The sequence below is a fragment of the Trachemys scripta genome, chromosome 2, assembly GCF_013100865.1.
Source record: "Trachemys scripta elegans isolate TJP31775 chromosome 2, CAS_Tse_1.0, whole genome shotgun sequence".
Lineage (NCBI taxonomy): Eukaryota > Metazoa > Chordata > Testudines > Emydidae > Trachemys > Trachemys scripta.
Genome location: NC_048299.1, coordinates 99,572,735 through 99,595,286, shown reverse-complemented (window position 1 = coordinate 99,595,286; position 22,552 = coordinate 99,572,735). Strand labels below are relative to the sequence as shown.

Genomic DNA, 22,552 nt, shown 5'->3' with positions numbered 1-22,552 from the left:
TTACAGTTGTAAATAACTATTACATTAAAACCACATTACTACAATGTTGCAGTTATTTAAAAAAAAACAAGTATTTGAAGTCTGGAAGTTTAAAGTTAAGGTTAAAGTTAAGAAATATTTGAAAGTCAGGAACTTCACCATTGTGGTTTCATGACCAGCCCTGAGTTTGACCTGACCAACCTTCTACCTTTTCACCAAGAACCCTCTTAATCAAAACCACTATACTGCCAAATCAATATACCTCATTTACATTTGTGAAACAGACCACAAGCCTTTACCTAAATATAGTAATAAAAAAAAATAGTAGGTTTGGAGTTTGGCTCCATTTCCTACTGTATATACACTATCAACCATATAGATATAGCATGAAGATCTACAACCCATTGCAGCCCTCACATCATGACATAAGGGCTACAGTCCTAAATATCGTCTCTTCTGTAGTGCAAGCATCCACTGACTGTAGGAATTGCCACCTCTGTTCCCACAGAGTTGAGTGCAGTCTGGAAACAACATTTTCTCACAGACATCACTGCAGAATGGAGATTCAAATCTGCTTCATCAACCCTCCAAAATACACATGGATTGAAACATTCCACATCTTTGTAATTCCCTGACATGTCTCAATTATCACATCAGAAAATGGCTGCACTGGGGATGAGGATACCAGGCCAGACAAAGTTGTTTGACAGTTGTAATGAACAAATGTGCTCACCTGCCTAACAACTACAGACGATGTTCTTCGAGCCACATTGTGAATATTACCAGCCACCTCAGGAAAACACACTGATCCCTGACTGCCATGATGAGGACGACCATGAAGGAATTGGCTGTGAGCTCCCCAAGTAGCCAATTTCACCTCCCAAACTGAACCAACTTGCCTGGAATTTGGCGGGAGGCACACAGGTGGCGGGAGGACAGAGTTTTAAGGAGGTACAAGGAGGTTAGTCTGTATGCTCATGCTGGAATGCTAACTACACATTTGCAGCTTATCTGTAAATAGCTCTCTTAATAAAGAGCTAGTTTAGTTTTTACACATGCTGTTGGCATGTGGCATCTTAAATATTAACTGGTCAATATTGTGGATGGCAGTGTCTGAAATGTGCTAACCATGTGTTCCCCAAACCCAACACTGAACAGTATGTGCTAATAGCAGGGGAGTACCCTCTGCCACCAATGTCATTCAGTTAAGCACTGCAACATGTACCCATGCTAGGACAGGGACTGCATTCTAGTGGTGTACATTATTTTAATTTAATTAAGCAATTTATATTTTCAGCTGTATTTTAATGAAGTTATAAGTCTGATAAGTAGGCTTACATTAGCAATAGTAAACTTTGTATTAGGCATTTCATAGCAGCTGATCACTGATTGGTTAAAAACCCACAGTGTCACATGCTGGCGTCTCACCTCCTCCAACTGGTTATTAGGAACGAGGAAATACCCTCCCCTTCCCTGACAGCATTTATAGAATAAAGGCAATAATTCCTCATCTGCATTTTTGGAAGTTAAATCTCCACATACCTCTTAAACTGGAAAAACTAGTTAACTTTCCTCTGACATTTTAAGGTTCTACAATGCTTAATGATTCAGATTTAGGTTTAGGTTCATTCAAATATACTGGGACTGTTTCCGGAGGGTCAAATCCTCATTGGTCCTAACCCAGGCAAAACTCCTATTTAAGCTAATTAGAGTTTAGCCCAATGACAATTCAGAATTTAGTCCATTGTTTGTGAATTGTTTAACTAGATATGCACCGTAGTTTCATGCCTAAACAACATTACTTCCATATAAGAGCAGGCTGAAAATCTATGTTGCTTTTTTACTTTTAGGTTACTCTAATTCATAGAATATCTCAGTAAAAACAAGCCAAAAGAAATAATCCTTTTGATGCAACGAACACAACAACAACAAAAGAGATACGTAAACCAAAAAGTAATATATCAATCACCAACAATTGCTTCTAAAATGTTAACAGTCCCCAGCAGTGCTTTCACTTCTACCCAACATTATCGATTTCTCAGAAATTACTGCAATTGGAAAGCTTCTGCTAGCAACCACAGAGCTTTGATTTCAGATTTTCTGAACATGCCTGAACAATTGCTATGATTACACAATTGTTTTTTTTTTTTTTAAAGAAGAGAAATGAAAAGGAAAAAATATAGAACCTTTTACCTCTCCCCTTGGTATCCCCAAGCTAATGTCTTTCACAGCAGTGTTCCTCTTGCTGAAACCTTGGTAACATTTCCTGAGATTGTACAGTAGAAGGATATCATTTTGAGTTCTTCCACCAAAGAGCCTCTTTCGTTCCACTTCTACATCCTCGTCTTCTGAAGGATTGACTGTGCTGCTGATGGAACAGTGACTCCTAAGAAGAAAACATCACAATAAATGGCAAATTACGCACTGTCATTTCATGGATAACTAAAAAGGAGCACTTTTCTGCTTATTAGAGATGGCACAGAAAACAACTTTTAGTTCTGCAAATATTTTTGAGATTTCAGGGGAAAAATTCAACCCAAAATCAGAACAAAAAACTCAAAAATTTTAATAGAACTGGAATATATTTTGTTTTGAAGCCTGGGCTCCATTTACAGTTCATTAACACCAAATCGTTTCCATGCAACATTTCAATTTCGGCAAGTTGGCAAATTGACAAAAATTGTTTCTTCAGAATTTTTCCAACAAGTTCTGCTTATGCTCCATTAAGGTTCAGCCATTCAAATCTCAACAGGATTCAATGCTTCACAGCAACCCCTACACATTTGCTCTGCAATTCCGATTGATTCTGACAAACCTGGTCCATATTTCATTTTTTTTTTAAATGGAAGGATATAGCATACTATTCCGCAGGGGAAATAGGGGTACTGAAGTAAGATTGAAATGTCATTTGAGCATGGAGATAAATCTGCTATACAATTTGAAAATACACCTGAACTGAGGGGGTGGAAAGAAGCAGTATTTGCAAAATGGGAGCACAGGGAGTGAAATGCATCTAGGTAGGTTTTTTTTTTTTTAAACTACAAATTAAAATGACTTTAAAAGCATGAGCCCAAAATGAAACTTTTCTTAAGGAATACTTGCCACATTCTTTTATACTGTAGATATACACCAACGGAAAAACAGGGATGATAAAAGCCAAACAGGCATCTGCCTAGGGGACCCACAGAAAAAACTCTTCAGATCTTTTCTATTAAAAGAATGACATTGGCCTCTCCATGAAAAATACACTGCTGGAGAAGCCAGAAATGTGAGGTGGCTCTACTAGAAACTTTGCAAGGGGCTCTTGTTGGAATTAGGCCAGCTTTGAAGAACACACACCTTGCCTGCCTTGCTCTGGGGTTCACACAAATAAGGAAAATGAATACTATTCACAGATGTTCTCCTCTTGAGCAAAAGCAGTTGAAGGTGAACAGAATGTGAGCATGAAGTGCACACTCCTTCTCTGGTCCAAAATGACAGTGCAAGTTGAAGGCTAAGGACCACAGAGATGATAGCCTCTAACCCTGGCATGTCCCAGTCCCTTCCCTCCATGTACAGCAGTATGTCAAGTCTAGTAGACTGCCATGGGCTCAGTGCCCTCTGTTGTTCTCTTTAATTCCACAGAGCAAGTCACAGAATGCAATATGGGAAATAATGCTGCCTGAGGCATCAGTAATTCCCCACAATTTTACTGAGTCTAGGTGGTTTTGAAGAGCAGGGAAACCTCAGCATATAGGTACCCCTTTTTTCCTATGAGGACAAGGGTCTAGAGCAAGCTTTTGTATAGAAGGCAGTCTTCAGTGCGAGCAGGATCAAACTGAAGAAGCATAAGTTGGTACAATTCACCATATTATAAGATTGAACATACATAGGGCAGGGCGCAGTTCTTAATGCTAAAATGTTTCACAGAAAAGCCAAGCTTTCAGAAGCATTTTAAAGGAGGAAGAGGAGGAGACTGCTTGTTTTCCAACATGATCTTTCAGTACAATGGCATGTGAGGGAAGAAGAACCCTGCAAGTGGATGTCAGAGATCGATAGTTTGTTACCAGCACAGCTTTCCGGGAAAACCTGTCTCCTGCAGCGAAGGAATTAATATAAAAAAGAGAAAATCTAAAATATTATAATATTGGCAAATTTCCTTCTAGATGCTACACCAGAACTGCTATTAGAGCTAAGGAATTTCATAGAAAGCTGCTCATGGTTTAAAAGTTAATCAAATAACTGAACAAATTCTCCCATCTGGCTTCTTTTGAACTCTCTTTCCCAGCTTAGGTGACTAATAAAGATACAGAAATAGAAAGCCATAATGCATGGGCTCAGTACAGCCAAATGGAATAATGATCAGATTGTCTTATCTTCTAGTTTTCAGAAGGATTTAATCTTCCTCTGTCTTTGGGAAATTAGTCAATGTCCATGAAAGCAGAGTATAAATGATACACACCACATACCTTAGTTTCTGGAGCAGGTCCCAATGCAGCAGAACCCTCAGGAGTAGAATAACTGTGCCCTGCAGGGCCATTGCCACAAAGATCCAACCCAGGAAATTCATCTCAAAAGGACTCACATAAGAATCGATTCCAAAGCTGCTTGTCAGATCAAACTTGATCTGATTGTAGGCAAGTTCTAGTAAACCCTGGCCCAAGCAGAATGGTGGGAAAACAATAAAGGCCCACTTGAGGATGTTGTAGATATTCTGCAAATTCTGTAAAGAAAGGAGTTGGTTGGGGTTGGGCAAAAGCAAGGAGGAGAAAATGTTGAATCTCTTAGGATACGTCTACATTACCCACCGGATCAGCGGGTAGCGATTGATCTATTGGGGATCGATTTATCACATGTAGTGTAGCTGCGATAAATCGATCCCTGATCTCTCTCCTGTTGACTGCTGAACTCCAGCAGTGCAAGAGGGGGAAGCAAAGTTGATGGGGGAGCCGCAGCCGCCGATCCCGCACCGCGAGGACACGAAGTAAGTAATTTTAATTCGATCTAAGATACGTTGACTTCAGCTATGCTATTCTCGTAGCTGAAGTTGCATATCTTAGATCGACACCCCCCCCCCCCNGACCAGGCCATAGAAATAGAAAATTAAACAGACTTAAAGGCTATGAGCTTTATTCTATTCTCACTCCAGTCTGACACTGTTGCAACTCAATTTACTTCAGTGGAGTCTATTCTTATTTAGACCAGTGTGAGATAAGAATCAGGCCCTGGACCATTTCAAAATTTTGAAACTTAAGTCCATATACAATTCTAACCCACAGATTATTTTGGATACAGATGGTCTCTTATTCTAAGTTTGTATGGTGCCTAGTTCAATGGTTTTGGGTCCCTAGGTAGTGCCATAATACAAATAGTAATTGTTTCCACCTGGAACACTACCAAGAGCAACATTTTTAGGGCTCTAGTATTCTCTAGATTCTTATATATAAACAAAATGTCTAGTTTTTCTTGATAAAATTAAGAGTAGCATGACAAGAAGTATTAGTGAATGTGTGTTTAGGAGCAGTATCAGAATATATATAGTACTTCAGCAATATATTATATACATTTTGCAACATGTAAGCACAATGGAATGATCAGGGTCAGTTTACTCACCATTCCTTTGCTCTTGCAGTTTTAAAATTTGAGTGCCATAAAAACCGAGCCACAACCCTAGTCAAATTTGTCCTCAAATGTGAACCCCAATCCAGAGCCAAAATTTAATCCAGATCTGTATTCAAACATCACTTCCTCAGCATAGCCCATTTAGATAGGTTTTGAAAACTATAGAGTTTCCATCTCCTCTCAATTCATGTGCACAATTCCCATTGAGATTAATATTAATGGGAGTTACATATATGCACTGAGGGAATGTATTATTATTCACACAATACACTATATCTCCTTTAACCAACTGGCTTACCACTTATGTCAATATTATTCAAACAAATTTTGCAACACACATTATCTATTCAGTGGACTTGAACAGCTCCCATTATGTGCAAATTATGAATTAAAGGTCTGGAAAATATTACAGTTTCAATTAAAGCTGTTTTTGCATTATTAGAGTGCAATTCTTTTAAAAAAAACAAGTAAAGCCTTTGGGTTTATAAAATGTTGTGAGGAACAATAACCTATAATGTTTTGGGATGAAGAAAAAGTGAGCTATTTCATTACAATTTAAACTGCAAGTGTTTGGCACTGGAAATACATTCCTACACACATCATTTATGGGAACTGGTGCTGAGGGTACATACTGACCTGTGCTTTGGAAACTGTGGCTAACAAATGAGGCAAGAGGGTCACCAGCATGGTACAAAGACCAAACACAAAGTTTAAGGAGATATAAGAAATGAAAGCTATGTCTGAACTTGAGAAGGATCTGGACATCAGATACATCCATGGTAAAGTTGCATATCTGAAACAAGTAAAAAAAAGAATAGAACCACATCAAAAATAATTTATGGTTTACTCCACCAGCTGACTCCTGAGCTCAGTATCCTTAGTGTCACTGTAAAGAAATATAACAGCTACTCATTGATTTTACGATTTATAACTCCTTTCCAAATCCTTCAGCCTCACTGGTGGAAACACTTACCTATCTGGCTCACCATACTTTCCTGTATTTCACATACATATCTACTGCTATGTGAGGACCAGCTGTAACACGTTCTTTTCTGTTTATTAACTTCATATCTTTTCTTTCATGGCTCCAGGTAGCTCACCACCTTGATTTCTGAACAATTGCAAAACCAAGCCATTTTATACACTTCAGCTACAATGAGATACAGTAAAAAGAAACTTGTTTAACAATAAACTTTGGTCACACATCTGCCATCTGTTCTTATAGATTTCACCGCAAAAAAATTATAGCATGCTGGAATTGGAACTAAGCGCTGTGAAAACCATCTCCAAGCGATAGCTTATGTCTGCTACAGGCAGCACATTAGCACTCTGAATTATCTATAATGGACAAATGTTTAGCACAGTGGTTACCATTAAAACATCAACATTAGCATACAGTTCCCACACAGTAGTATCTGAGATATGGCAGCATAAATTTGAAGTAATTTGAGTAATATTTAGGTGACTAAAGAAAGAATGGGCAGAGAGATGTTGCCCAGTCAGACCATCTGATGCACAAAAGAACAAAAATGTCAGCTTCTTGACAAACAAGAGTGAGATGTACCCACAGAACGTTGCCCATAAGTGTAGTCCAGGGCAGTCACTTGAGCATGAACACTGTGGAAAGAACAGTATATTGGAGTAAAAAATGCAAAGCAGGACATGCTTACCAGAACTATCGGGCAGGACTGCATATACAACATGAGCAGCTCACATACCAAAAATGAACTTATTCATGTCTTTTTGAAAAACTACGGTCTTATTGAAACACAAGTGATTGAGTCACTCCAGGAGTTACACAGTGAAAGGCTATAAAACTGGGTGTTCTGCAGGACATCAGATTAAATGAACAACAACAGATTTTAAGGCCAAAGGAGACCATAGTGTTTTGCACTTTTATGGCACCTTCCTTGTGAGGATCTCAAAACACTTTACAAACTTTAGTGAATTAAACCTCCCCACTCCCCCTGTTAAGTTGGAGGTGCTATTATCCCTAGTTTACAGGCACAGAGAGGTTAAGTGACTTGCTCAAGGTATCCAAGGAACTTTGTGACAGAGTTTAGACTAGAACTTTTATTTCCAAGTTTCCAGTTCCATGCCTTAACCGACTTTCCTCCCCTTTGTGCTGAAATCACTACTCTGAATTTTATCGAGTTAAACTAGTGCAAATATAGAATAACTCCATTGAGTTTATTGAGTTAAACTAGTGCAAATACAGAATAACTCCATTGAAGACAATGGAGTTCAATGGCTTAAGTGGAGTTACATCAATATAAATGAGATGAGAATTTAACCTACAGGTGTTTCTCTAGTAAACTGAGCAAACAGGTTCTGACTAAGAACCAAGAATATAAAAATTTAGCTCTAAAATTGTATGGAGTTCTGGCAGATCACATAAAGTCCATACCAGTCTCAGATTCTATTTTTCTGCCTTCCCCTCCTGCAAAAGTGAGTTTAAAGCACCCATATATCATGAGATACTTTGAATTGAGGACAGGTCATTTTGGACAGATGTGCATGAAAGGTAGTGCCGTACAAAATTTCTGCTACCAGGCAGGAAAAAAAAAAATAAGGACAGAGAAGCTGTATCATGAATTCTGGATATTTTAAAAAATGTCAGTAACCCAACTTGAATTAAGACACCCGGATGATGATTTCTTTTTTTAAGCAGAATGCTTTCAGTAATGTTAAGCTTCTGTCACATAACTGGGCCATTAAGGATTTTTGTCTTTATTTTAGGTTGGACAAAGCCTGACAAAATGCCTTTTTAAGATCACAAATTGTTACCGAAAAATTTAAAGAGAAAAACTGTGACACAGAATATACATATAAGGAAATTACACGAAACATTTATGGAGGTGGGGGCGACAGGAAAGAGTCACAAAAGTACTTCACCGAATTGTGTGTTTGGAGCCAGGAAGGGATGGTGTGTGAATAAGGCCTAGTACAAATAAATATATGCATTTGTCTGTCTCACAGCATTTCCTGGAGTCTTGTTAAATTTATTGAACATTTGATTGGTACAGTACTTTTTAAGATCCACTGATACAGGAACTGATCCTGCACCACTGAAGTCAATGGAAGTTACATCACTGACTTCAACTAGAGCTGGATCAGGCCCACACAGTACAAGAAGGTTTATCCTTAATGGTTTGAACTCCATTACAAGCCAGCCATAGCTCTGCTTTTGTAAATGCTCAAACTCTCTAATAGACACATATTCTGAAGTAACTTCAACCATAACTTGGCTAAAATAACAAAAATAACGTTAGCACTAATACCGCATAACAGCATCATACTGCATAGGCCCACTGAATACAGTAGAAGTCATTTCACTAGCTTCAATGGACACTAAATCAGGCTTGTATACTTGTTTCAGGTCCATTGGTGTGAGGAGAGAGGTTAGAATTTATGTAGTTCTCCATTCACATATTATGGTCAACAGCAGGAATCAAAAAGGATTCAACATTTATATAGATAAGGACACAGATATGTTAGGTAAGATACACATTTACAAGGGATATATCTCCCCATGAATAAACCATCAATTCCTTGGGGTAAGGAAGAAACCTCCTCTCTGGGCAGCATATTCCATAATTCTTTATCTTATACTTTCCTCTCAATCACCCCGCTGGAAACAGGGTATAGGAGTAGATGAATCATTGGTCTGATCTAGTATGCCGATTCCTATATGCCTATTATAAAGCAAATACCAGACCCATTTTACTTAATAGAAACTATTTCACCTGTAAAAAATTGACTTTGGAAAATTAGCTGAAGCGGGCCTAGGTAAGTGCTTTCCCATCTCATAATATTTGTTGGAACTCTAACTTGGCCAACTCAACCAGTCTGGAGCTCAAACTTGGCCAACTTTCTCACATCAATGAATATAATAAAAGACAGTTTCAGCTCTTGGTGATATTCTGCAATCCAGCCACTGAAATTCAAGCCTGTCTATGCTACTATTTTTGGCACCTAGATGAGTCCTTTAGTGAGAATAACACACAATCAATTTCTAACAGTAAAAGATTGTTGTACAGCTTGAGTGTCTTCTTGAGACATTTTTAGTACTACTCTCATTATGAGTGAGCAAATCTCCCTTCCATTTCCCCTATGGTGCATTCAGCCTCATGCTGCAGCTTGTTCTCTCATTATCCATTGCTGCCTCATAATCGTCTGCAAAGACAGAAAATCATGCACCCAGCAGCAGGTGCAAACCAAGCCTAAAGATTTCTGTTTGTAAGAAACAAGCCATAATTCTAGAGCAGCATCTCCAATCACATACCCAAAGAGTATCAGCAGGAGAGCTGAGGCTGCCAAGTTTTCTCGGAAAGTGAAGGCTGATAACTGGAAGGCAGCAATAACACTGATACACAGGCCGACTGGAACCAGGTAAAACAGCTAGAAAGAGAAGAAAAACAGAAACATTGCAGGAGAGCATCTCATAGTAGTCTTATCCAATGAACATGGAAGTGTCTTTGGGATTGGTAGCAACTCTATTTTACATAGCGTACTAGAAATAAGTAGGCAGTGGAGTTCTGCTATCTTGTACTCAGTAGTTCCACCACTGGGCAGCTGGAGTACTGTCCCGCTCAAAAACCCTGCAAAAATACAATCCAAGTATATACATTTACCTTTGTTCCAATCCTACAATCCTAGCTGCCATCACTTGATGTTAATTTAAGAAGCCAGCTCCTGTACGTAATAGATCCATGTGGGACTGCTGCTCCAATGCCCCCAAACTATATTGCACGCATTTAGTATGGGCAGCAGCAGCACCACAACCACTAGGGTTTCATTGAACAATCCAGCAACCACAGCAACTGAGAGACAGTTTCAGCCTGACTTTAATGAATGAGAACATATGCAGGTGAAGCATCACCTAACATTTTTAACAGAAACTGACACTGTTTGCATTTATACATAGCAATAACATACACACTTGACAAAGAATCTAGGCTCCCCTTGATACATGTTCCTATCTGCCATTAACACAACAGTTAGCATAGGGAATGATAGTTGTGCAAAGGATCAGGCACAGGACAGATTCTTCTCCCAGTTCGTGGGTTCTTATCCCAGTTCTACCAATGACCTGATGTGTGACCTTGATAAGACACTTCACCTCTCCGGGCTGCTGCTTATCTCCCCATGATTAGTCTCTTCTGTCAATTTTAAATGTAAGCTCTTGGAGGCAAGAACTATCTCTGACTCACAAGACTCTAAGGTCAGAAGGGATCATCATGATCATCTAGTCCGACCTTCTGCACATTGCAGGCCACAGAACCTCACCCACCCACTCCTGAAATAGGCCCCCTAATCTCTGGCCATGTTACTAAGTCCTCAAATCACGATTTAAAGATTTAAAGTTACAGAGAATCCACCATTTACTCTAGTTTAAGCGATCAAGTGACCTGTGCCTCATGCTGCAAACAAAGGTGAAAAAAAAAAAACCCACAGTCTCTGCCAATCTGACCTGGAGGAAAATTCCTTCCCGATCCCAATTATGGTGATCAGTTGTACCGTGAGTATGTCAGCAAGACCCACCAGCCAAACACCTGGGAAAGAACTCTCTGTAGTAACTCAGAGCCCTTCCCACCTAGTGCCCCATCTCTAGCCATTGGGAATCTATGCTACTTGCAGTCGCAGATGGGCCACATGCCATTGTAGGCAGTCTTATCATCCCGTCCCCTCCATAAACTTACTAAGCTCAGTCTTGAAACAATTTAGGTTTTTTGCCCCACTGCTCCCCTTGAAAGGCTGTTCCAGAACTTTACTCCTCTGATGGTCAGAAATCTCCATCTAATTCAAGCCTAAACTGTTGATGGCCAGTTTATATGCATTTTTTCTTGTGCCAACGTGGGTCCTTAACCTCAATAACTCCCTCCCTGGTATTTCTCCTTCGGATGTATTTTCAGAGAGCAATCATATCTCCCCTCACCCTTCATTAGCGTAGGGTAAACAAGCCAAGATCCTTGAGTCTCCTCTTTTAAGGTAAATTTTCCATTCCTCTAATCATCCTAGTAGCCCTTCTCTGCATCTGCTCCAGTTTGAATTAATCCTTTTTAAACATGGGAGACCAGAATTGCATACAGTATTCCAGATGAGGTCTCAGCAGAGCCTTGTAAAATGATACTAACATTTCCCTGTCTCTGCTGGAAATACCTCACTTGATGCATCCTACGCATTAGTCTTTTTTCACAGCTGCATCACATTGGCAGCTCATAGTCATCCTGTGATCAACTAATACACCCAGGGCTTTCTCCTCCTGTGTCACTTCGAATTGATAAGTCCCCAGCTTATAGAAGAAATTCTTGTTGTTAATCCTTACGGGCATGACCTTGCACTTTGCACTATTACATTTTACCCATTTCTATTACTCCAGTTTACAAGACCATCCTGATCATCTTGTATGATATTCCACTCTTCCTCTGTATTGGCAATACCTCCCAATTCCATGTCATCCACAAAGTTTATTAGCACATTCCCATTTTTTATGCCAAGGTCAGTAATAAAAATTGCCCCCAAGACCAATTATGAGGAACTCCACTAGTAACCTCCCTCCAGCCTGATAGTTCATCTTGCAGTATGACCCGCTGTAGTCTCCCCTTTAACCAATTCCTTATCCTTTCAATTCTCATATCAATCCACTTCTTCTCCAATTTAACTAATAATTTCCCATGAGAAACTGTATCAAATGCCTTACTGAAATCCCGGTAGATGAGATCCACTGCATTTCCTTATCCTTAACATTATTTTATCCCAATTAATGTTTACCTCTATGTCCTTAACTACTTTTCCTTTCAAAATTGTTCCAAAACCTTGCATACAATTGAGGTCAAACTAATAGGCCTGTAGTTTCCCAGATCACTTCTCCCTCCTCCCCCACTTTCTTAAAAATAAGTACGATATTAGCATTTCTTCAGTTGGAGAGTACAACCCCTGAGTTTACAGATTCATTAAAAATCCTTGCTATTGGGCTTGCAATTTCATGTGCTAGTTGCTTTAATATTCTTGGATGGAGATTATCCCCCCTTCCATTTAGTCCCAATAAGCAGTTTGAGTTTGACTTCTGCCTTGGGTGTGTAATTTCCATAAACTCACTTCAATTATTCACATTGCCACTACCCCTAAACTCTTCATTACCCTTATTAATAACTGAGGCAAAGTATTTGTTTAAGTGTTGGACCATGCCTAGATTATCTTTAATCTTCACCCCAGCCTCAGTGCTTAGTGATCCCACTCCTTATTTACATGGCTATAGAATTTTTTACTATTGGTTTTAATTTCCTTTACAAGGGTCTGACTCTGCTTGGTTTTCCACAATTCTCACTTTATCCCTACACCTTCTGACCTCCAGGAGGTAGCTTTCCTTGCTGATCCTTCCCATCTTCCATTCCTTGTAGGCTTTCTGCTTTCTCTTAATCACCTGTTTGAGATGCTTGCTCATCCAGCTTGGTCTGCAACCCTTCCCTACATTTTTTTTCCCACTTGCTTTGCAGGTTTCAGATACTTTAAGTCAAAGTTGTAGAAACTAACTCCAGGCCTCCTTCACATTCAGAGCCTTGCGTTCTTCAGTCCAGTCCACTTCCCTCTTAATATGTGTTGTACAGCACCTGGCACATTGGGGCCCTGGTCTCAGTTGGGACCTCTAGGTGCTACTGTTACAGATAATGATTAATAACAACACCCTCTCTATTTATTGAGGGAATGATAATAGGGTTCTCATTTTTAAAAAGGACTTTCAAACTGAGGAATAATATGAAACATCAGACTCATCCCACAGGACACTGATTAGTTCCCAACTAATTTAACACCTTGGAGACTGTCATTTTCTAAGATTTAAGAGGAGGACAATGGAGCCAGTTGTGAGGAAGTGGATGTGGTATTTTCATCCTGCTTGCAGTGCACGTTATTCAAGCGGCTGATCAATTTTTAGCCCCTGTGAAAGGACTGCACACTATGTTTATGTTGGTGTTAGGGTGGAGAACTGTATAAGTAAGTTTGGGTGAATGTTTTCATTAATACTACCAGTTTTCAGAAACTTTAACCTATTAGTCTGAAAATTTCCCAGCCTGGTAACTGCCCAAAAGTGAATTAAGGAGGAAAAAAAACACACACACACCCTACCCACCTCTTTCCCTTCCCCCTCTTCACCCCCCCCCCCCCGCCCACACAACTATTATAAACAGTTTCATGCAACAGTGTTCCACAAATGCAGTTTTCAGCTATTCAGGGACCCTAGAATACTTCAGTGTGACCATTAAGTGGAACAAGGTGTTGTTTGAAGAACTCCAGTCCATGGATTTTTTTCACTAGGGATTTTCCATAAAAATATTACGTTAAGTAGATGTGATGGTTTTGCAGGTAAGGATTGAAACATCCTTGTGAATGTTAAGGTTGCACATGCAATCTTAATTTTGCCCTCTTTTTGTGTATGGTTTATGATACAACGTTAATTTAGATTGGGCCCAGAGCAACATAACTTCTCATAATATTTTTTACATATTACATTTTTCTTATCATTGAAGATATTAATGGAAATATTAATGTAATTAATTGACATATTAAGAACAGACAGATTATCATGGGGTAATGGGATCATAAATCCAATATTAAAATTTATCACAAATCTAAGGAAGATTATCTAATTAATGACATATGACATGATCTGAACTCCTACAAAGCCTGGGAGGAGTCCACGTTTAACTTTTCTTATATTCATGCATTCAGAATCTCTAACTTACCTGCAGTCTGATTAGCATTTAAGCAGTGCCTGTTCTTTCCCAGCCCAGGATACATCATCCAGAATATGTGACAACATTTTGAAAGCAATGGACTGGCAAAACTAACAAGGAGCTGACTTTGCTGCACAATCAAGCACAAGGAGAAGCCGTGCCCTCACTATGAGGGAATAAGCTCTCAGTCAAGCACCCTTATTTGAAATGAGAGCAAAGGGAATACAGAAATTTACTGGCTAAATAAATGGCTTTTTGTGTAAATGTTCTCTTATTTCAAGTTTGCTCAAGTGTGAAAGTCCCATTTTAGACAACAGCTGAATGAAGCTCTAGTGTTACAGATTCAAAATAGTTTGAGAACCACAAATGTTCTAAAAATCTGTGTCCCAAGAATAACTTGTGTGCTCAGTGCTTTCAATTGCTTTGTGCGAGACCTGGATTGCATTCTGAGTCCTTCTTTCCCTGAACTAACAAGGATAAGGAGTACTGCAGAAGTGTGCTCCTCCCTTGTCATACAGATTGGCTGGAGTGTTTTGAGGTGAAGCTGCTGGATAATTGAATTGGCATCAATTTGTTCCAGAGGCAGTAGAACCCAGTCTCACAAGCCAGAAAACATCTCCTCCTTGGAAAACCCCCCACTAAAATAATTAAACAGAGTATGTATATTGTGACAGACCCAGACCAGTGGGGTACAGGAGTCTGGTAGAGAGCAAATATACTGGTCACTGGATGAGTAGTTTTCTGTTCCTTGAGTGACCAGAGAAGGGACTGCACTAGAGTAATCAGGAACCTGCTAGAACCAGTTAAGGCAAGCAGGCTAATTAGGACACCTGGAGCCAATTAAGAAGAAGCTGCTAGAATCAATTATGGCAGGCTAATCAGGGCACCTGGGTTTTAAAAAGCTCACTTACTTCAGTTTGTGGTGCGAGTGTGAGGAGCAAGAGGTGCAAGGAAGATGTGCTGCTGGAGAACTAAGGAGCACAAGCATTATCAGACACCAGGTGGAAGGTCCTGTGGTGAGAATAAGGAAGGTGTTTGGAGGAGGCCATGGGGAAGTAGCCCAGGGAATTGTAGTGGTCATGCAGCTGTTACAGGAGGCACTATAGACAGCTGCAGGGCCCTGGGCTGGAACCCGGAGTAGAGGGTGGGCCTGGGTTCCCCTTAAACCTCCCAATTGACCTGGACTATGGGTTCTTCCAGAGAGGAAGGTCTCTGGGCTGTTCCCCAACCCACATGGTGAATCTCTGAGGCAAGAAAATCTGCCAATAAGCGCAGGACCCACCAAGATAGAGGAGGAACTTTGTCACAATATATACACAGTGATTTTACTCTTCTGGGAGGAGGGAATTCATCTTCAGCATACCAGGGAGTTGGGGTCTCTGCTTTGGCTCTGAATAGGTCAGTGTTGCACGGTCTGTTTGTGGATGGATTACAGAATCCATTATTATATGGCTCCATGGGCCAACCATACACAGGGGACACAAAATATCAGTAACTGTAAATAGGTTGCACTGCAGACTGGCTGCAAGCTGGTATGGTGAATTCTATTCCCTCACCCCTGATTAGCTCCCTGCACAAAGACTAATTTCGCACACTTTTTGTAAGTGGAGCCATGAATTCCAACCACAGTGATGCTTTAACTGCGTGTGTTAAATCCTACTTCCTAAAAGTCATTTCCTTCTCATGCATGTTTTGGTGTCTTTGCACTTGGTAAGTAAGGAACTGATTGGGAGAGATTTAGAAAACAATGTTCTTGATATTTTCAAAGGATGGAAAGATATTCATATTTTTCGGTGCACTAACTGCAGATGAAGAATGTTAGTTTGTAGGAGACTGAATTAATGTTGCTAATAATCTAACCTAGCTACATGAGCACTGACATGGAAGTGGAACTCTGTTTGCAAGATAGAGATTTTACTTGTATGCCTGCATCTGAGTTAGGAAGTTCTCTGCATATGAATCCATATATTCTATTATTTACTATATACATTACCCACAATGGAGAGTGCAGTTTACAAGTCAACTTTGGAAAACACAGAACACAATCCCTGCCGGGTGGAGTTTTATATTACAGTGGAAAAGAATGAATGGGTATAATACAGTGGATATATACAGAATGGAAGTCTTAACATGTAACAATCAAACAGGGTGTTACCCTAAACATTTCTAACAGAATTCCACTGTACTAAAAATGCATTTTATTATGAACACAACTCCTCCACTAGTCTGAGTCCACCCAAAACAACCCATTCAGAAACATACCTGCAGCCATGCAGACATGTGTTGCCTTACACAGTACGTACCATATCATACAGGAAGTTAGCAAGCCAGTAGGTCTTGTAGCCAAGTCCAGATATGTGCTGCAACCGCTTTGTACCGGACACTCTGTCTTTCACTACCGAGCTTCCAATGGATGCCGTAAGGATAGAGAAACCCAACATGATACACAGTGCCACTCCACACTGGCGAACATTCTCCATTCTGGGATTCAAAACAAAATGGTACCATTAAAACAAAGGCAGGCAAATATTTGCAAGTCCCATTTATTACCAAAACAATTGCTACTTATCTTGATAAATATGAGATTAGTAGTATGTACATACAGACACATCCATGATACAAGTATAGAAAGAGATGTTAGTATCTCTTAGTCAATATTAACCTCTTTAGTCCTTTTCTTTCTGTATACTTGATTCATTTATATCTTACCTATTCTTTAGAATTGTTAGGATATTAACAAAAAGTATGTTGAATTCTAAGGCCCAGAACACTGGTCCTTGACTGATAAGTAACCCTATTCAGGAATTCTGTGCTGTATCTAATAATCCATGGCATCTCTATGTCAATAGAACTCTTGATAGTCTGAGAAACAATCCCCTTAACATACATACATATATGTAAAATGCTTACAAATACATATATAACCTTGAAAAACTGATGAGATTATTGTTGCAACAGATGTTTCCTTTAGAGAATCAAGAGGGAAGAATGATTATGGGGGGAGAAAATATCTTTCAGTGGAGTCTATCTTGAAGAATTGTTGGTCCTCTGAGCTGTAAATAATTATGCCTTCACACACAAATCAGGTAAACTGAGAATATAAAGAAATGACATCAGAACATATGTTTCTTTTGGCAAAGGTGGTGTCTGCTTGAAAACCCTATAAAATGACAGTGTTGGAATTTAGTTGAGGTATAAAACTGCATCCCTCCAGTTAGAGGGAAGAAGGGAGACAGACACAGATCTTGATCTTACAACAAAAGTGTGCTAATGTATCTATTCTTTCTGTATTCTGTATAATGCTGTATTAATCTGATAATCTTTGATTAAATAATTCCAATTGAGCCTGTTCTTCGACAATCTTGAGTCATCATTAACTCAGATTCGCAACAGAGAACACACAGATGCACTTTGACCCCAAAACTGCATGTACATGCTGCGCTCATCAATCCAATCAGAGAATAGGAACAAGACAATGCAACTTCTTTAACTGACACACACATTTCAAAGTTTGAATATTTACAGTGAACCCTTTGCAAGATTTTCCCTCTTCATAGAAGATGAACATCTTCATGTAGAAACTCAATCATTTCAAACAATGAACACCTTTGAGAATTTTGTGTCCTGATTTCAAATACTTTGTGAACAGAAAACAGATGAAGTTCAACAATAAGTTATATATTATTATTTTTTCTCTCCAAACTAATATATGTCTTATACACCCTTGTACTATATACTGGCAGTGGAAATCCATAGCTAAATGGACTAGTGCATAGCCAAATTCCTGCATATAATATACATGTGTTTTAATCTGCAACTTTCATTATTTGGCCACTGGGGCTTTGCTTTTTATTTTATTAACAGTTTACTTACATTTTGTCCTCATCTAGCATGGCTCCTCCATATGGATGGCTATAGAGCGTGATTCCTGTGAAGGGAAATTAAGAAAATCCCACATCAATGCTACAAGCTCTAGAATTAACGGATCCTGAAATTTATATTAAAAATAATTATTTGGGGGGGAGGAGATACTTATAAAACTTGTCAAAGTTCCTTTGTGATTTTCAAGTTACAAAGTTGTTTCAGAACTTGTTTTGTGAACAGAGTGCAGATGTGGCAGAGTTTATGATAATGAGTGACAGAAGAAGAAAGAGCAACAGAGAGGAATAGAGAGTGATGCAAAATGAAAAGGAGAGGAACCAAAAGAGAGAGTACTTTATTTTGAACATTCTCACTTTTGTGGGTAGGCATTGCTTCATATCTCAATGTGCCATTAGCATTGAGGATTGGTGTTAGCAGCTCCATAGTTAAGTCTCCGACTGTGCAAATTGACCATGTGCTGTGAAATTCTCAGCCAATCTGTGATCTAGACAATGTGAACTGATGACGCTCAGGACTGAAGTGTTGACCTCTTGCAGGATCAGGAATTAAGGCTACAAATTGGCCCTTTGATTTCTGAATTGCAATTACACAAGGATGTTATATTTGGCAACTATATCGTACATTGACCTAATATAACTAACCAATGACGGATGGAGTTTACTTCTCTGTTTGAATCTGAAAGGGGTTTGAGAGACATTGTCAAATTAGAGATTATCCTCTGTAAAAAAAAATGTTGATTTCACAGGAGTTGTGTGGGGGGAAATGTAGACCAGTATCCTACATTAACCTTTATCTGATTGTATTTTTATTTTTTTAATAGATGATTTAAAAAATAAAATATCAATCACCNTTTCAAAAACTGAAAGCAGTTTTCAGTGTCAGACAATTCTCTTTTTGCTCCTTTTGTTGAAGGGGGGGGTGGATTTTCCTCTTGGAGGAAATCCACATTTTGCTCAGGATGAGATTTTTAATATTTTCATGCACAATTTAAGAAAAGCTTTCACATCAACTATTAATTGGACTTGCTGTCTTTACATTTAGGCCATAATAAATCCACTTCTCTATCCTACAAGGTAATAATCTGATTCCTCAGTGGCTGAATTTGAGACTGAAGGAACTGGGTTATTGCCAAGGAAAACAGAGGCCCTGTGATATCATAAAATATAATGATATCGTTAAATAATAAGAGTTTTAGTTATTTTATTTGTCCATTTTCTGGGATGTTCACAAACTGAGATGTTGCATCCTTCATTTATTTTAATGTCTCCATAGCCATTGGCAGATGAGGCCATTTGGAAGAACACTCATGAAAGTTGATGATAACCTGGAGCTGAGTCAATTTCATTCCCATTTCTCACATCCATTCACAGACTCTTGTCATTGGCCTTAGATACTAACCTGTTTCCTCACCCTCCCAACTCCTGACAGATCCCTTCCCCTACAGAAGCCCCCTCCAAATCCGGGGATCACTCACAACAGTGAAAAAGGGTAAACCCTAATATACAAATCAAGAACCTGGTGTTTGCTAATCTCCTGCTCTGTCCTGCTAAATGTCTTCTAAGTACTCAGCCACCTCATAGCACTCTGCCTTTTCTGACCTGCCCTGACCATTCACTACTCTGCTGTACCTTCCCCTTAATGTCTCTCAGTAATAGGACAAAGATGAGACCGGGAGCAAGGTAAATAGTACAAACAGATTAGGGAAGAGAGGTAGCTCTTGGCTAGAGGGAAACCAGACAAGCTGCAGTCAGCCCATTCAAACCAGCCCTTTCTTCTGTCTACAGATTGTCCCTCCTTCTTGGTGCAGAATCCACTCTTGTCCTCCCCAGGCAGGGCCGGCTCCAGGCACCAGCCGACCAAGCACGTGCTTGGGGCGGCACCTTGGGGCAGTGCGGTGCTCGGGTTTTTATTTATTTATTTATTCATCAGGGCAGCGCTGGAGGGGTTTTTTTTTGTTTCCGCGGCGCTCGGAGGGCGGAGCTTCAGCCGGCACGGTGCTCAGAGGGGGCGGGGCTTCGGGCAGCGCAGCGCTCAGAGGGGGCGGGGGCTGGCGTGGCACAGCGCTCGGAGGGGAGCAGGGGCTTGGCACTCGGAGGGGGCGGGGGGCTGGTGCGGCACAGTGCTCGGAGGAGGGCGGGGGCTTGGCGTGGTGCTCGGAGGGGGGGGATTCGGGCGGCACAGCGCTTGGAGGAGCGGGGATTTCGGCAGCGCTGGGGGGGCTTCGGCGGCACGGCGCTCTTCTTTTTTGCCTGGGGCGGCAAAAAAGTTAGAGCCGGCCCTGTCCCCAGGACTGTTCAGCACTGGCCAGTCCTGATGGGTTAACACCACTCAGGGTTAGCCAGTGTCATATGGATTCATGTCAGCTCTCTTGCATTTGGATTGGGGAAGTGAGTCCAATTGTGTTATATATCAGTAGTGGATTTGTTTGACATAAGAGAGATAATAGGGATTCTATGGTAATATATGTACTTTATGTATTCTCTTTTTATGATTAGTTCTGAAGGTTGTTATTAAAAGCTAAATGGAATGATTGATATTTTATCAGTGTTTAAATCACACCCGTGGGTTTTCTATGAACCTGATTTCTTTTGTAGAAAATCGTTCTCTAGCTGAAGTACCAAAATAAAAGAGAATGAAAGGCTTGAAAATATAGTATTTCCTATTAAAAAGTAAAATGCCTGATTTGGTTGGCTGAGAACATTGCTAGTGTGATATCTGGTCCTACGTTTGTGTTGGCTTTTGAATACAACCAGGTTGTAGAAAACTAGTAAACTTATAATAAAGTCATTACACTTCAGGGCTAAGAATTTACTAGGGTCTGGGATGGTGGCGCTGCTGAGCTGGCAGAGAAGTGAGAGCTCTGTAAAAAGAAAGGATGGTCAGATCAAGGACTATAGCCCTTTGATCTCTAAGCTCTCCCTGACACAGACAACACCATCTGAAGATTCCTCCTTGCTGGCTGAATCAACAGCTGTCTGGTTGGGGCAGCTTTAAATGCAGTTTGGCACCACTTTGATGGCACAACCAACCTCATCCAAGGTTAGGATCTGCCCCTTCGTTTTAACAAGGAGAGAAATGTTCTTTCCAAAACTCAATCCTCATCAGAGCCCTGCAGGATGGCAGTTATATGAACTAACCACAATTGTTTAGGGTCCAACTGTATCCCTAAGATAAACCTAAACATTATTCTGATAATAGGCACAATCAGCCTAAATGTCTACATTATTGTCCTATCCCTTGACTGCCTTTGTTCATCAGCTTCAAGCCAATAATAAATAAAACAGGATACCAATGGAAAGTCATCCTGGAATCAAAACTTGAACAGCGGAAGCTTAAACCAAGTATAATTCTGAGACTTCCAAACACTCAAAGTTGCACATCCATGCCCAAAGCTTGTTAATTAAAAAAGAGTCAAAACAATAATGCTTTGATTCATCACCAACAGACCCATGTGCTGTTTGTGGGAGGTTTTTCTGTCATTTGTCCAGAAGGGCTGTGTAAAGTTTTACATTTTTTTAATTGTATACCATTAATGTTTTTAAAAGCAGGAGTTGTAATTTGTCTGAAGCAGAAACAGGCATATCAGAGACATTTTAGCAAAACTTTTTTTTACAACAACCTTTCCTTTACTTAAAAAGGAGTGCAGGAGCTTACTCCTCAGAAAAGTTTTACACAGATGGGTAGATGGATGTATATTATAACTGAGAATGTATTTACTCCTTTCATTTGGGATCCTGGTGGATACGGATAAATCTCCTACTGGATTAGAAATGGGTAAACCATTTGGATAAAATAAGAATTGAACTAAACCATCACCAAAACCTCAAGCTGAACCCAGCCTATTTAGAAGTTTGAAAAATGGTTAAATTTGCCAGAAGCTGGGAATGGGTGACAGGGGATGGATCACTTGATGATTACCTGTTCTCTTCATTTCCTCTGGGGCACCTGGCATTGGCCACTATTGGAAGACAGGATACTGGGCTAGATGGACCTTTGGTCTGACCAGTATGCCCACTCTTATGTATGTATGTTCTTTCAGAACCCCCATAAGCTCATTTTTCATTAATACCTTCGCCTGAGGTTTCTAATCAATGCCCCGGATCTCATTTATATCAGTGGCAAAACTTCCATAGACTTCAAAAACAAAAAAAGGAGCAGGTTCCAAAGAGAAAAAATGCTGCTAAGCAAGGAGTTTCTTGTTAGACTTTCAGTGAAATTTTACAGTCCAAAGGTCTTAGAAATTCAAAATGTTAGTACTTCATTCCAGGAATATCAGACATTTGGGTCTCTCTCTGCTTAGACATTACATTAACAGGTACCTTAGAAATCTTATAAATAGGTAGATGCAGAGAGCC

General features: G+C 39.8%; 1 protein-coding gene across 1 annotated transcript in view; it reads right to left on the bottom strand.

The window, feature by feature from the left end:
* The window catches only part of ABCA13 (ATP binding cassette subfamily A member 13), a 285,349-nt gene that overhangs the window by 50,926 nt on the left and 211,871 nt on the right, over positions 1-22,552 (bottom strand). The window contains exons 49-54 of the mRNA XM_034761320.1: positions 18,189-18,243; positions 16,619-16,796; positions 9,866-9,981; positions 6,217-6,373; positions 4,428-4,681; positions 2,173-2,365 (exon numbers count right to left, since the gene is read on the bottom strand). Of these exons, the coding sequence (XP_034617211.1) occupies positions 2,173-2,365; positions 4,428-4,681; positions 6,217-6,373; positions 9,866-9,981; positions 16,619-16,796; positions 18,189-18,243 (953 nt within the window). The remainder of the gene's footprint in view (positions 1-2,172; positions 2,366-4,427; positions 4,682-6,216; positions 6,374-9,865; positions 9,982-16,618; positions 16,797-18,188; positions 18,244-22,552) is intronic.